We start from the raw sequence: 15,397 nt of genomic DNA on the forward strand, positions 1-15,397 counted from the left end.
CTGTGCGCAGGATGTATAGGAGCATGAAAATTGGCGTCCTTTAGGTCTAGTGTTGAAAGAAAGTCTCCCTGCTGTAATAGTGGGAGTACTTGTTGTAAAGTGATCATGTTAAAATGATCTGATTGTATGTAATGGTTGAGGGGCTTGAGATCGTGAATTGGTCTTAATGTCCTGTCCTTCTTGGGAATTAGGAAGTACAGGGAGTAAACTCCTGTCCCCCTTTCCTCTAAAGGAACTACTTGAATAGCATCCTTTTGTAGAAGTGCTAGAACTTTCTGTTGAAGAAGAGTAATGTGTTCTGTGGACATTGGACGCTGCCTGGGTGGTATGTTTGGGGGGGTTGCTGTGAGTTCTAGACAGTAGCCATGTTGGATAATCTGTTTTACCCACTTGTCTGTTGTGATGGAATTCCAGACAGGTAGGAACTGTGATAATCTGCCCCCACAGGAGTGGAATGCTGTAGGGGAGGCAGAGGGAAGTCACTGTTCGGGAGTGGAAGAGGAGCGGTTGTTGTTATTACCACTACCTCTTCCCTTATTATTGTTGCCTCTGTATCCTCCTCTAAAATAGCCTTTGTTAGAGGAGGTCTGTGTGTGTGTCTTAAAAGATGATGTTGTATCTGCGCCGGTCTGCTTGGAGCCTCCTCGATAAAAGGAGCGGCGAAACGAACTTCTAGTCTGCGTGGATTGTAATGCACCCATAGACTTAGCTGTGTCCGTGTTTTTCTTCAACTTTTCTAGTGTGTTGTCTACTTCCGGCCCGAACAACTGGTTCTGGTTGAATGGCTGGTTTAAGATGGTAGTCTGTACTTCTTGTTTAAAACCTGAAATGCGTAACCACGCATGTTGTCTCAGTATGACACTAGTATTGATTGCTCTGGATGCTGTGTAAGCTACATCTAGTGCACATTTAATTGAGGCATTGGATATTAATTTGCCTGCTCTGCTGCCTGATACTTATATTGATCTGGGAGGTGCTCCATTACTTTTTCTAGCTGATCGTAGTGAGCCCTGTTATAACGTGAGAGTAAGGCTTGTGTGTTTGCTATGCGCCATATATTTATGGCCTGCGCAGCAATCAGTTTCCCTGACGCATCAATAATTTTAGATTCTTTGTCAGGCGGGGGCGTATCACCAGAGGTCTGGGAATTGGCTCTTTTACATGCATTAGACACTACCAAAGAGTCTAGTGGCAGATGTCCTTTAATATAGACTGGATCAGATGGTGCTGGTCTATACTTTTTCTCTATTCTGGGGTTTAACACCCTACATCGTACCGGGTCTTTAAATATGTCTGGAGCATGTTTAATGACTCCTTTGATCATAGGTAGTATTTGTGTAGTCCTTTGTGACTGCTCAAATGTGTCTAGTAAAAAATCCTCTTCAATGGCATCAGAGTGCATTGAGACCCCACGGTAAAGGGCAGCTCTATTTAAAAGATGATTAAACACAATACTATCTTCTGGAGGGGAAGGTTTTGTTAGGTAGTACTGAGGATCAGGAATATCAGGCACATTGTGTGGTGGAAAGCTGTATATGTCGTCATCCTTAGGATATTCTGGATTGACATCCCCATCTAAAGGGTGTGCATGTGGCTCTGGTACGTCATTCCCCCCACCTAGATCATACTCCTCGTCAGTTTGGTGTGATGACGCATGAGATTGAACAGGAGAAGTTATAGGTTCAATATAAGGAGGGATAGGAGAGGAAGAAGGTGAAGGAGAGTAAGGGTGCATTGGAGAAGTTGCACAATCCTTCTTCTTGGCAGGAACCACAGGTGGAAGTGGGGTGTCTGCTGGTCTTTTCTTGTGAGGAATTGCTTCCACATGTCCAGTCTTTGGATTAATATATACCTTTTTCTGTTTAGGATCTGGTCTAAACATTTCTTCCTCATGTACAATCTTTTTTGGCGTCTATTTTTTCGGTGCTGGTAGAGGTTGTTTAGTGGTTTTTGCTTTAGGAGGAGTTATTGAGTCCTGTGGCAAAATCTTCAGTGCCGAAGGTGGTTTCGGCTTGGTAGGCTTGTCAGAGAGTTTAGGCGTGTCTGTATCAGGTTTTGGAGTCTTTGGTACTGATTTCGGCGTGGAGACAGGTTTCGTTGGGCCTGCGGCGCCGGAATCTGTCTTTCCATCCTTATTTTTGGGACCGGAAGGTTTCGTAGTCGAAATTTTCGAATCTGGTACAGTCTTTGGCTTCGGCACCGATGGTTCAGGTGCCGAACGGTCTTTGTCTTTGGGCACCGAAGGGTGTTTTGGCTTCGGTGTCGAAGGATGTTTCAGTGTCAATGGAGGAGGTGGAATTGGCACATGTTGCTTTTTCGGTGCCGAAGCACCGGAAGGCGTAGTCTTTTTCCTCTGAGCCGGATACCGAAGGGTACATTTCGGTCTCGACTGGGCCCCATTGGCGGAGTGCCGACCGCTGCCTTTGTCTTGGGTAGTGTATGTTGTGCAGGGGCAGGGTTACTCACGGGTTGTCGAGATGGAATCGAATCAACTGAGTCCTCTGCCACGATATGATCTGGAGATCAGGCGAGTCTTCCTCGGCGACGAGTGGAGCCTCGTCCTCGAATACATCTTCGAGTGGATCTTCTTATCCGGAGTCGTCCTCTCAGACGATCTCCCCCTCAAAGATGGCCTCCGGTGCTGGCGCTGATCTCCTCATTTCGTGTCGACGGGTCCTCCGATCCTGAATGGTCTTTTTCGATCGGAAGGAGGCACAGGCTGTGCAGGTCGACTCGAGGTGTTCCGGCGATAGACAGAGATTGCAAACCTCGTGATGGTCGCTATGAGGGAATTTCGCTCGACATACCAGGCATCTCTTGAATGGAGTTCTTTCCATGAGGCGTAGGCCGCACGGCGCCGATAGGCCCAACGGCCCGCGTCGAGGCACCGGAAAGTAGCTGGTGATGTCAAAAAGTCTATTCAATGTCGAAAATTGTTTTTATAAAGTTTCACGCTTCGAAGTTGCTGAAAAAGTCTTTTCTAGCCGGAGCGCAAAACTTTCATCCGAACCCAGTGGCGGAAAAAAACAATCTGAGGATGAAGTTGATGACCATGCGCAGTATTGTCCAATGGAGGAGTCACCCATCTCGTGACTACAAAGACTTCTTCCAAGAAGACAACAACCTGCAATCATCTGAGCCCAACACCAGATGGCGATCTATTGCTAAGTGTACGATCTGCAGCTCATATGCCTCCAACACATTGTTTCAATATTCAAACTGTTACAAACCTGTGCAGCTTAAATCTATATCTATACTAATATAATAAAGAGAGAGCCCAAACCTTTGAGGCGGGTAATCTCAGGAACCACAGCACCAATCACAACACCCAATACAGCGTTGGAAAGGGCAGTTGCAGCAGAAGGACACAGGCTATGCAGACGCCCACATATACATTTAAAAGGTAAAAGAACCGTGCCAGCAATGTAGTCCCTTGTGGGCGTGTCTGCGTTGTGATGTGGGCGTGTGCTGGGGGCGTGTGGTATGTTCTGCCCTTCAGCCCATGTCTCTTTTCGTGTGCTGGGGGCGTGTGCTGGGAGCGGGATTAAGGGGAAAAAAAGCGAGCGTTGTGCCCAATATTCCATTGTTTTTTCTTCCCAGGTTCTGTACATTCCAGCTTCGGGTGTGCTTGCCCCGCGCTCCCAGTGATGTGCACTTGCTTTACTGTATGGAGGTACGTATCTTAGATACCTTCGCCCAGACGATAACAGAGGACGTACGGAGACGGTAGTGGGAGCAGGGAGGCCGAATTGCAAGCCGAAGACCCAGTGGCAGGACAATCCCCACCACGAAATGAACGCTAAAAGCTGATACAAGCATATTGAAAAGCACGTGTATCATATACAACTGCCAGTCATTTAAATCTGGCAACACAGAAGATATATATCGGTGGCTCCTACTACCAGAACAAGTTTTATCCCTTTTTATCTCAAGATACCCTGACGAATTATATTACAACAGCGAGAACTTATCCCAGTTCACTACCGGATCACAGAACCGGCCCAGTGCCCTCCTGGATTTATTTGGAGGTTACTAAAACCATCAAGAACTTGGTCCTGAAGAAGGTTGTCTATTTACCTGTAACCGAAACGCCGCGTCGACCCCTGTTCCTTCGAACTTTTTAACCTGATGCTTATGTGATGTTTTTTAAAAAACTTTTTATGAAATGTTATAACATACTATTGTATGTTTTTTAATGATTTGTAATTGTGTTGATAAAATGTTTGTTTGAATAAATAGACAAAAATATATATATTTTTTCCTAAAACACTATTATCTGATTGGTTTTTTACACTTGACGTACTGTGTGCTTTATTGGTGCTATATCTATAATTGTTGGTGGTCTTCTGAGTACAACATTGTGTTTATGATTTGCATTTCACATTTTGGTAACTAAAGTACATGACTGGTATTGCTAAACATTGCAAAAACGTATTACTATTCCATTTCCTACCCATTTTGGGGTAAACCTGTGGGACGTTTTTTGGTTTCCTAAGCTATCTCCCCGTCCCAAAGTTGACAGTTAAGGGGGCCTCCTTTAACTTTACTGTATGGAGGTCAGGCATGAAGCTATTCCCAAGGGCCGGAAGGAGCGCAAACAGGGGCCATTGTGCAGGAAATGTAATCTCGCCTTAACTTCCGGTGACGCCTGAAGCGCACACTGGAGATTTTCCACTTCTGTTGCGCACAGGCCTCGTGCCACGCACATCCGGACACAAGGCCCGCCTCCACGGAAATAGCAAGAAAGGGACTATCACTCCCCCGAGAATATGTGATGATATTCCGCAAACCAACATCCCGCATACCATCCCTCCGCAATTTTTATAACGCGGGACTATTACTCCGCAAAGACATCATTTCTAAAACTTTTACAACGCATATGAATTTATCACGCATGCCATTATAACGCAAACGCATGTGTGGTAAAGTCATATACATTGTAAAAGTACATTATTAAAACATCAAATATATGTTTGTATATATATATATATATATATATATATATATATATATATATATATATTCGCTTCCCAACAAAAACTCCTTCCGGGTCCCTCGACCCGTGAAAGGTGGCGTGGACGCCGGCGGAGTGAATCCGACACGAGTATGATTTCAATAAACAAAGTCCATAACCCACGCTCTCAGGAAACAACTCGGAGACACCAAAATGAAGCCAGTGCTGTTTTAATTCACAAATTTTGGTGTCTCCGAGTTGTTTCCTGAGAGCGTGGGTTATGGACTTTGTTTATTGAAATCATATATATATATATATATATATATATATATATATATATATATATATATATATATATATATATATATATTTGCAGCACCGATTCTTCACCGCCGTCGCTCCTCACAGTCCCGGGTGCTTGGTCAGCGGTGGTGAGCCGCTATTATATTTCCACACAATCCACTCCAATTAGGCTAGAAGAATGACGTGAATGATGATTTTTTAATTTAAGCCCCTACCCCCACAACAGACGCGTTTCGCCAAAAGGCTTCGTCAGTGTCAACCTGTACAAAATTACACGGCGCCATTTAAAGCCACTTCTCCCATTCACATCAACAACATAGATGACGGTTAGTTTGTGATGGGAAAGCTAATACAGCGGCCATCTTTTAGTGTGCAAATAGCAAACAAATTCATTTTACCTAAAATGGCGCTATGTACAATAAAGTGCTTTAGTGCATATTAAAAACAGATGTGGCAACAAGTTGCTATTTCATTATAAATTCATGCATACTGAGACACATTAGTTGAGCATTTCATCAAAAGGCTGGGATATTGGCAGCATTATATTTGGACAAAAATACCCATTTTTTCATCCTGATCCCGCCCTTCACACAGAGATACTGCCCTAAATGGGCCTGTCTGGATTCCCAGTTGGGAGAGCTTAATAGAGCCCTGGATGGGCAATCTTAGTCCCTGAAAAATAGTCGACCATCGCTCAAAATTATTTTTTACAGGTATATACCTACATAATTGTATTGTTGCATTCTAAGATGTTGTTTTCAATGCAGTTGCTGAAAAAATAACGATTTTTTTCTACAGATGTACCCACATCTCTTCATTGTTATTTAGTCCCCAGGGAGCCATTGTTTTTAAACCGATGATATACTTTGACTCTAGAGTAGGGAGTATTCTTTCCCTATCTTAACTCTATACATATACCCCGTACCCCAAAACCCAAACCTATCCCTAAACCCTAAAAATACCCCTGTACCCCAAAACCCAAACCTAGCCCTGAACCCTATAAATACCTCTGTACTTCAAAACCGAAACTTAGCCCTGAACCCTATAAATACCTCTGCACTTCAAACCCCAAACCTACCCCTGAACCCTAAAAATACGCCTGTACCCCAAAATCCAAACCTAGCCCTGAACCATAAAAATACCCCTCTACCCCAGAACCCAAACCTACCCCATAACCCTTAAAATACCCCTGTACCCCAAAACCTACCCCTGAACCCTAAAAATAACCCTGTACCCCAAAACCCAAACCTAGCCCTGAACCCTAAACGAATATGCTACTTACCAGTATGCATCTGTTCTTGGCATGTAGGGCTGCTGACATTCATATCTGTGCATAGATCGCATCCTAGTGTTGGGTCCGGATGATTGCACATTGTTGTCCTGGAAGAGTCTTCGAAGTATCACGAGATAGGTGGCTCCTCCCCTGGACTACAGTGCGCATGGGCATCGACTACATCCTCAGATTGTTTTTAGCCATTGTGGCCAAGATGGAGTGAAACTAAGTGAATGATGACCATGCTAGAAGTATGTGTGAATTCTGCAGCTGCTACGGGCGCCGGGGAGGAGGGCGGGCGATATGAATGTCAGCAGCCCTACATGCCAAGAACAGATGCATACTGGTAAATAGCATATTCGGTTCGAGGCATGTGGGCTGCTGAATTCATATCTGTGCATAGAATACATAGCAGTCCCTCCATTAACGGCGGCCGCCCGTGCCAGCTGCAGCAGTTTGGAAAAGTGTTTTTAGAACAGCCTGCCCTACAGCTGCCTGCTGTTTGGAGTGCACATCAACACAATAATGCTTTGTAAATGTGTGTGTGGTAGACCATGTGGCTGCTCTACATATGTCTTCCAAAGGAATGTTTCCAAGGAATGCCATAGAGGCCCCCAACTTCCTGGTGGAGTGGGCTCTTGGTGGAATGGTAAGAGTACGTTTTGCTTTCAGATAGCAGATCTGGATACATTTAACGATCCACCTAGCAATACCAGCCTTGGAAATAGGGTTACCTTTGTGGTGTAGTGCAAAGGCGACAAAGAGTTGTTTAGTTTTCCTAAAATCCTTGGTCCTATTGATGTAATACATCAGGGCCCTCTTGACGTCAAGGGTGTGGAGCATCCGCTCCGCCAATGACTCGGGATTTTGAAAGAAAACAGGTAATTCAATAGTCTGGTTGATATGGAATTGAGACACAACCTTGGGAAGAAATTTAGGGTTTGTGCGAAGCACTACCCTGTTGGAATAAATTTGAATAAATGGCTCTTGGATAGTGAGGGCTTGTAACTCACTAACCCTCCGTAGCGATGTAATTGCTATGAGGAAAGCCACTTTCCACGTCAAGAACTGAATCTCGCAGGAATGCAGTGGTTCAAAGGGAGGACCCATCAGCCTGGTGAGGACCACATTGAGGTTCCACTCAGGAGCTGGTGGAGTCCGCGGAGGAATGACTCGTTTGAGTCCTTCCAGAAAAGCCTTAATGGCAGGCACCCTGAAGAGGGAGAGGTGCTGTCTATTCTGGAGGTAAGCGGCCATTGCAGTTAGATGAATGCGAATGGAAGCATAGGCCAGATTACATTTGTACAGATGGAAAAGGTAACAGATGATATTTTGAATAGAAGCATCTAGCGGGTTAATGTTGTGGTCTGCACAATAAATGACAAACCGCTTCCATTTTGCCGCATAGCATGCTCTGGTGGTGGGCTTCCGTGCCTCCTGAATGATGTCCATACAGTCAGAAGGTAGGTGCAGGTAGCCAAACTCTAGGACTTCAGGAGCCAGATCGCCAGGTTGAGCTGTTGCGGATCTGGATGCTGAATGTCGCCATGGCTCTGCGTCAGAAGGCTGGGTGTGAGACGTAGCCTCTGATGCGGTACCACGGACAGTTCTAGAAACGTGGTGTACCATGGTTGGCGAGCCCACGTTGGAGCAACCAGGATGAGAGTCATAGAGTGCTGCCTGAGCTTGCGTGCCACCAGCAGTATCAGAGGTGCTGGGGGAAAAGCGTACGCAAATTTTCCTGACCAGATCATCCATATCGCATTGCCCTGCGACTGTGGGTGAGGGAACCTGGCGGCGAAGCTTTGGCATTTTGCGTTCTCCTTTGTGGCGAAGAGGTCGATCTCTGGATGACCCCACCTTTGGAAGTACGGTTGGAGAACCGATGGATGTATCTCCCACTCGTGCATTTGGTGGCTGTGCCTGCTGAGCAGGTCCGCCATCTGATTGTCCTTGCCCGGGAGGTGCTCTGCCATGAGGAAGATGTTCCTCTGAATGGCCCACTTCCACATGCTCTGAGCCAGATGAGACAGCTGCGGAGAGCGTGTTCCTCCCTGCTTTTGAATGTAGTACATTGCCGTCATGTTGTCCGTCCGGATCAACACGACCTTGTTGCACAGATGTACTTTGAATGCTTTCAGTGCCATGAAGATCGCCATCAGTTCCAGAACATTGATGTGCATCTTCCTCTGCTGTTGCGTCCATAGTCCCTGCACAGTGTAATGGAGTACATGAGCTCCCCATCCCTGGAGAGAAGCGTCCGTCGTCAGGATGATCTGTGGCACAGGCTCTTGGAACGGTCGGCCCTTGCAAAGGTTTCGTGGATTCCACCAATGCAGAGAGTTGTATGCCCGACCGCTCACCAACACTAGGTCTTTCAACTGTCCGTGAGCCTGAGTCCACTGACGTGCTAAGCACTCCTGAAGCGGACGCATATGTAGTCTCGCGTGCGGGACTATAGAGATGCAGGAGGCCATCATGCCTATCAACTGCATGAACACTCTCGCTGGAAGCGAGTGTTGAGGTCTGAATTTTTGGATCAGCGATTGAATGCTGCTGACTCTCACTGAATTTGGCTGTGCTGTGGCTGCCAGAATATTTATGGTCGCACCCAGATACTGCCGTATGTGGGCGGGCTGGAGGTGTGATTTTGGGTAATTCAGTGAGAATCCCAGATCGTGTAAGAGGTGAATGGTGTGGGACATGTGGGCGGCACACTGCTGGGCTGACTTCGCTTGGATGAGCCAGTCATCCAGATAGGGGCAGACGTGGATGTTTCGTCTCCTGAGATGTGCCGCCACTGTCGCCAGGCACTTTGTGAACACTCTGGGTGCCGTGGTGACACCGAATGGCAAAACCTTGAATTGGTAGTGCTGGTTTTGGATGGTGAACCTGAGGTATTTCCTGTGTGAAGGGTGCAGTGGAATGTGAAAGTACGCGTCCTTTAGGTCTAAAGTTGCGAGGAAATCCCCTTGCCTGAGCAACGGGAGCACTTGCTGCAGGGTCAGCATATGGAAGTGCTCCGACAGGATGTAGAAGTTGAGTGGCCTGAGGTCCAGAATGGGCCTGAGGGACCCGTCCTTCTTTGGTATTAGGAAGTACAGAGAGTATACCACTGTGCCTCGCTCCTGCAGTGGCACGAGCTCTATTGCTCCTTTTTGCAGCATGACGGTGACCTCCTGCTGCAATAAGTGCAAGTGCTCGTCCGACATAGGACGGTGTCTTGGGGGCATGTTGGGTGGAGTGGATGTTAACTCCAGACAATAACCGTATTGGATAAGTTTTCTGACCCACCTGTCCGTGGTGATGGACTCCCAGACAGGCAGGAACTGCTGGAGTCTCCCCCCGACAGGTGTTGCGTGGTCGGGGGGCAGTGACAAGGCGTCACTGTTTGCTGGTGGTAGAGGACCTGGAGCTGTTGTTGCCACGTCCTCTGCCCTTGGCGCTGTTGCTGCGATATCCACCTCGACTCTTGTTGGCATAAGTAGTCTGGGTGTTGCCCTTGTAGTATGGCGTGGATTGGGAAAGCTGACCCCTTGAGACGCCTCTAGTGTTGGAGCGACAAAAGGACCCACCCCGAAACTGCTGGGACTGTAAGGCACCCATGGATTTTGCAGTGTGAGTGTCTTTTTTCATTTTTTCTAGGGTGGTGTCAACGTCTGGGCCAAACAGGTGATCTGGGTTAACCGTTTGGTTCAGGATGGTGGTTTGGATGTCTGGCTTAAATCCAGAGATTCTCAGCCAGGCATGCCTCCGAAGCATAACACTGGTGTTTATGGCTCTGGCAGCGGTATCGGCTGCGTCCAGAACGCACTTAATGGAAGCGTTGGAGATGAGCTTCCCCTCTTGAATCAGCATCTCAGCCCCTTCTTTATATTGATCAGGCAGGTGTTGCAACAGGGTCTCTAGTGTATCGTAGTGCGCCCTGTCATAGCGCGCTAGAAGCGCTTGTGTGTTAGAGATGCGCCATATGTTGGCTGCCTGTGCTGCTACCCTCTTCCCCGAAGCCTCAAAGACCTTGGATTCTTTGTCTGGGGGAGGAGCATCACCCATAGTCTGAGAATTGGCCCTCTTCCGGGCATTCGAGACGACAAGGGAGTCCAGAGGCAACTGTCCTTTAATGTATGTAGGATCAGTAGGTGCCGCCTTGTATTTTTTGTCAATCCTAGGGTTTATCACCCTTGCCCTGGTAGGTTCTTTAAAGATCTCAGCAGCATGCTTTAAAACACCTTTTAGCATAGGCAGAGTTTTTACAGTCTTTTTGATACTGAAAAAGTGTCAAAAAGGAAATCCACATCCACAGGGTCAGCATGCAGCTGGACGTTGTGATTGCTAGCAGCCCGTTCAATGAGGGCATTGAAAGCAGCAGAGTCTTCAGTGGGTGAAGTTTTTGCTGAAAAAAGTTGAGGGTCTTGTCCTGAATGAGGATCCCCAGGGTCACCACCAGCTGCCCAGGGCTCCTTTGTATCCTCAGGGTCTGTATAGACCGGATAACTGTACTCATCCTCCTCATCACCCTCACCAGCGTCCAATTCGGAGTAAGTGGGCGACACAACATGAGTCTGCGGTGAAAGGGGTTCCACCAAGACAGGAGAGCAAGCAGAGTCCGTCTTCTTCTTGAGAGGGATCTTGTAAGATTCCAGTTGGGGTTCTGGGGTGATTTTCCGCTTCAGAAGGGAAAGCCTGCCCGTTTCGGCGTCGATATAGTGCTCCTGACGCTCATCCTCCGCAGGTTGTCGAGGCCGCGGGCCGTGGACCACCGACGACGCCTTTGGCGCAGAGGAGACCTTTTCGGGCACACCGGCCACTGCCTTAGGAGCGAAAGCCTTCGGCGCCGTCTTAGGCGGCAAGGTAAAGAGGATCGGCGTGGACGCCTTAACTGGTTTCTCCACAGGCTTCGCACGCGGAGGGTCCTTCGGTTCGACCACCGCAGTGCCGTCCCTGATGCGCTGCAGGGAGTCAGTGACTTTTCTTGTGAACACGGAGGATGGACGCGCCGGTTCGGCGGAGTCCTTTTAGGCCGCCTTTGGAGTCGAGTCCTTCGAGGCCACTTTCGGGGTCGACTCACGGGGCGCAGCGCCCCTGGCCTTGTCGTGTGGACGCGGGGCAGAGAGGACCTTCGGGTCGTCGAGTCGCTTTTTTGGCTCACCGAGAGTTTTCTTCGGGTCGTCAACAGCTTTCTTCGGGTCGACAAGGCCCTTGCCGGCGTCGACCTGTCTCGGCGCCGACACGCCAGTATCAACCACCTTCACCTTAGTCTTCGGCGCGGCGGAATTTGTCTCAACGCCCTTGACTTGGCCTTTCGGCTCGACCGCCATCTTCGGCGCCGAAGCCTCAGAAGTCCTCGATCCGACTAATGCGATGCGCACTTTCGGTTTCGATACCTGCGCAGTATCTGGCGTCGAGACCGTAGGTTTCACTTTCGGTTTAGTTTTGGCCGGGAGCGGCTCTGTAACAATGTCCGTGGCCGGGCCTGAAGGCGGGGCCGTGGAACCCACATCGAGGTCTTGGGTAAGGCCCGAAGGCGATCCCTCGACCTGGGCCTTATAGATAGGCACGGCCCCAGAGTCAGTTTGAGGGAGCTCCTCATCCGAGCTATCCTCCATGGCCCCAAGGGCACCGTCGTCGTCTCCTACCTCCTCGACGACTTCTTCGCTTTCGAACACCTCCGCATCAGCGTCGTAGTCATCTTCGACGTCCGACGCGGGGTTTGATTCCGAAACGTCCTGGATATATTCTTCCTCGACATCCCCAGCATCGAAAATGTCCGTAGGCGCCGGAGCAGATTGCTGGGACTCCAGGCGCGCAGCTCGTCGGAGCTTGAGTGTCTTCTTGGACCTGAATCATGAACAGGCCATACACTTGGCCTCATCGTGGTCCGGCGACAGACACTTGTTGCACACCGGGTGGACGTCGATGTGTGGGTACTTCGAGTTACAGACCGGACATCTCTTGAATGGACTTCGGTCCATGATGGATGGTCGATAAGTCAGGAGCGTCGACTAGGCCTTCCGCGCCGAGAGCACGCGGAAGTACAGAAACCGGCTCGGAGCCGAGCTCGAAGAAGTAAAGCCGAACGCAAGACAATACCAACGTAGACTAAAGACCTTTTGGTCTCAAGAAAGTTTTTTATATTGATTCCGACAAGAGGGAATTAAAGACATCCGAACCCAATGGCGGAAAAAAACAATCTGAGGATGGAGTCTATGCCCATGTGCACTGTAGTCCAGGGTAGGAGCCACCTATCTTGTGATACTTCGAAGACTCTTCCAGGACAACAATGTGCAATCATCCGGACCCAACACTAGGCGGCGATCTATGCACAGATATGAATTCAGCAGCCCACATGCCTCGAACATACCCCTGTACCCCAAAACCCAAACCTAGCCCTGAACCCTTAATACCCCTGTACCCCAAAACCTAAACCTAGTCCTGAACCCTAAAAATACCCCTGTACACCAAAACCCATACCTATCCCTGTACCCCATAACCCAAAACTATATCTGAACCCTAAAAATACCCAAACACCCTAAAACATATACCTCAGTACCCAAAACATATACCCCTATACCCATACTTACCTTATCCAAACATTTAAAAAAACATGCTTTTACCATTCATGCATTTACAACGAATTTCGTTGTAAATGTATGCGTGGTAAAAGCATATAAAATGTAATGCCATGCGTTCTAATGGCATTGAGGAGTCATGGTACTTTCGTAATGAAAGTATGCGGAGTGATGGTATGCGGAAAGAAAGTTGCGGAATAATGAGTGTTTACCCTCCCCCTGTTAGTACATTGGTGGCACGGCGGCCCACATCTCCAGCAACATACTCATATTTTTTTCACCACCCATTTGAAAAATGCACAGGTCTCTCTCATTGATGGCCAGCACCGACATACACTTTTAGACACACCTCCGGCCACAAGTTCTAGAATTGCGAACTTTAGAGCTGGGGAGCAACTTTCGAATCTCGGCATCAGCTAAACATCCTGTGATTCCTGGGAAATCGCTTTGTCTCCCCGTGCCTACCACAAATGAATATGTTCTTCTTTAATGTAAATTGTGCATGTTGTCGAGTTCGCGCTATATAGTTTAAATAAATAAAGTAGGGAAATTGGAGTTCACACACTACTGAACGCGCACTCTTAAGTGCATCAGCAGTGCACTGTGAATCGGAGCGTTTCACAGGCCTGTCACAGATAAGAAATGCTATCTAAACGAAATCCTACAAAACAATATACTACTGGCCGGCAGCAATTCATACCCGGACATCGTCGGGAGGGGCTGCAAGTCTCTGATAGAATGGGATACTGCTGTGTTTCTCTGCAGAACCCATCTATTTGCTGACAATCCTATGGGCTTTAGGAGCCACTTTTCCAACTTGTGCAGACCCAGTATTTCACTAGGCACATGCATTTGACTACCTACCTTTGGGGTGAACATAATGCGGATACCATCTGCAGCACCTTCCAAGAGCAGACCACGGATCAGAAAGCACAGCAGCACCACGTAGGGGAAGATAGAGCTGAAGTACATCACCTGGAAAATTAAGCACAGGATATTGTGAGCAGTATAGTCTCCTGAGTTCATGACAAAGCAAACCAACCTCTATTTAATTCATCTCTTGGGTGTTTCACGGTGTGGCCCCTGCAGCTCTGGTAACTCACTGTTTGAACATATCTAATACCATTCTGGGAGACCCTCATGTTTGACCTTCAGCCAAGAATAAAGCAGCACAAGCGCTATGGTGGCACCATACTGTGGAGCGATCCGTTGTAGTGAACAGGACCTTTTTACCCAGTGCCACTAAAGCAAGGCCTACCGGCTCACTCATCTTTTTAAAAGTTCTGCTGCTGTATGCTTCACCCACCCTATATCAGGTAGATGGGAGAGTGCTGCATAGGGCAGGAGTAGTGACTAACCCACCCCTCCACAAAGCAGCATCCGCCTTTTACTACTTGCTCCAATTCCGAGTCAACCAAAAGTGACAAAGTAGAATGTCAACACACAATGATGACTTATTGTCAAACCTGGAAGGAGAAAGCAACAGTGGTCAGACAAGAGTTTCATGTGCTTGCATGCCTCAGCTGCCCTGGTCGCCCTCCTCCATAGTCTATAGGGCTGGTACTTACCCTTCATTGACATAAATGCTGATTTTAATATTTTTGGCGGAGCTGCTTTTGGTCCCCATTCTAGCCCTGCTTGTGAAGACTTGTAACAGCTCTGCATCTGGTGGAAATTGTAATTCCACAAAAAGATCAAAGCTTCTCAAGTTTTGCATTTTTCCAAGCCTGCCCAGAAAAAGAGGGTGCAAAGAAAGTCTTAATATCAAAAAGCACGACTATCTCTGTGTCCTGCACTACACTAAGTGTGTAACCAAGCATGGCTTTCACGTGTAAACTAAACTAATTAGGACACTTGTATCGACATGTGCTTATTGATTTGAAATTGTTGATTTCAAGTAGTGAGAGCAAGAAAATACATTCTGCAGTCACTGAAGGGATTTCAGCAAACATATTGCAAGCTGAAATCACTGATGTTGAATAAATATAAGAGAAAGAGTAGTTCTGGTAAGAATTTTTACCCCCCATATTTTTCAAGCTTTTGCCTCTTTATTCAAAATGGAAAAATGAGGAACTGGACATGTCCTTTTGCGAAGGCCCCTTTACGTGCAGGTTTTGCCAATTCCAAAGCCTAGAGCTGAAGCATGTGGGGCCACTGCTATCTGACACAGGCAATGGAAAGCACAATTCCAATTTAGTTAATCAACCCCAGACTTACCCAGACAGTCCTGCCAACAATTCTGCTCAGGGCTGGAATGGCTTTCTGAGCAATGTTAGATCTCTGCCCAAGAATGCTGTT

General features: G+C 47.6%; 1 protein-coding gene across 1 annotated transcript in view; it reads right to left on the reverse strand.

The window, feature by feature from the left end:
• Positions 1-15,397, reverse strand: part of LOC147701479 (sodium-dependent neutral amino acid transporter B(0)AT2-like) — a 155,317-nt gene that overhangs the window by 50,197 nt on the left and 89,723 nt on the right. Inside the window, exon 6 of the mRNA XM_086930152.1 lies at positions 13,964-14,074. Within this exon, the coding sequence (XP_086786278.1) occupies positions 13,964-14,074 (111 nt within the window). The remainder of the gene's footprint in view (positions 1-13,963; positions 14,075-15,397) is intronic.

This window comes from Lissotriton vulgaris, chromosome 7 (assembly GCF_964263255.1).
Source record: "Lissotriton vulgaris chromosome 7, aLisVul1.2, whole genome shotgun sequence".
Taxonomy (NCBI): domain Eukaryota; kingdom Metazoa; phylum Chordata; class Amphibia; order Caudata; family Salamandridae; genus Lissotriton; species Lissotriton vulgaris.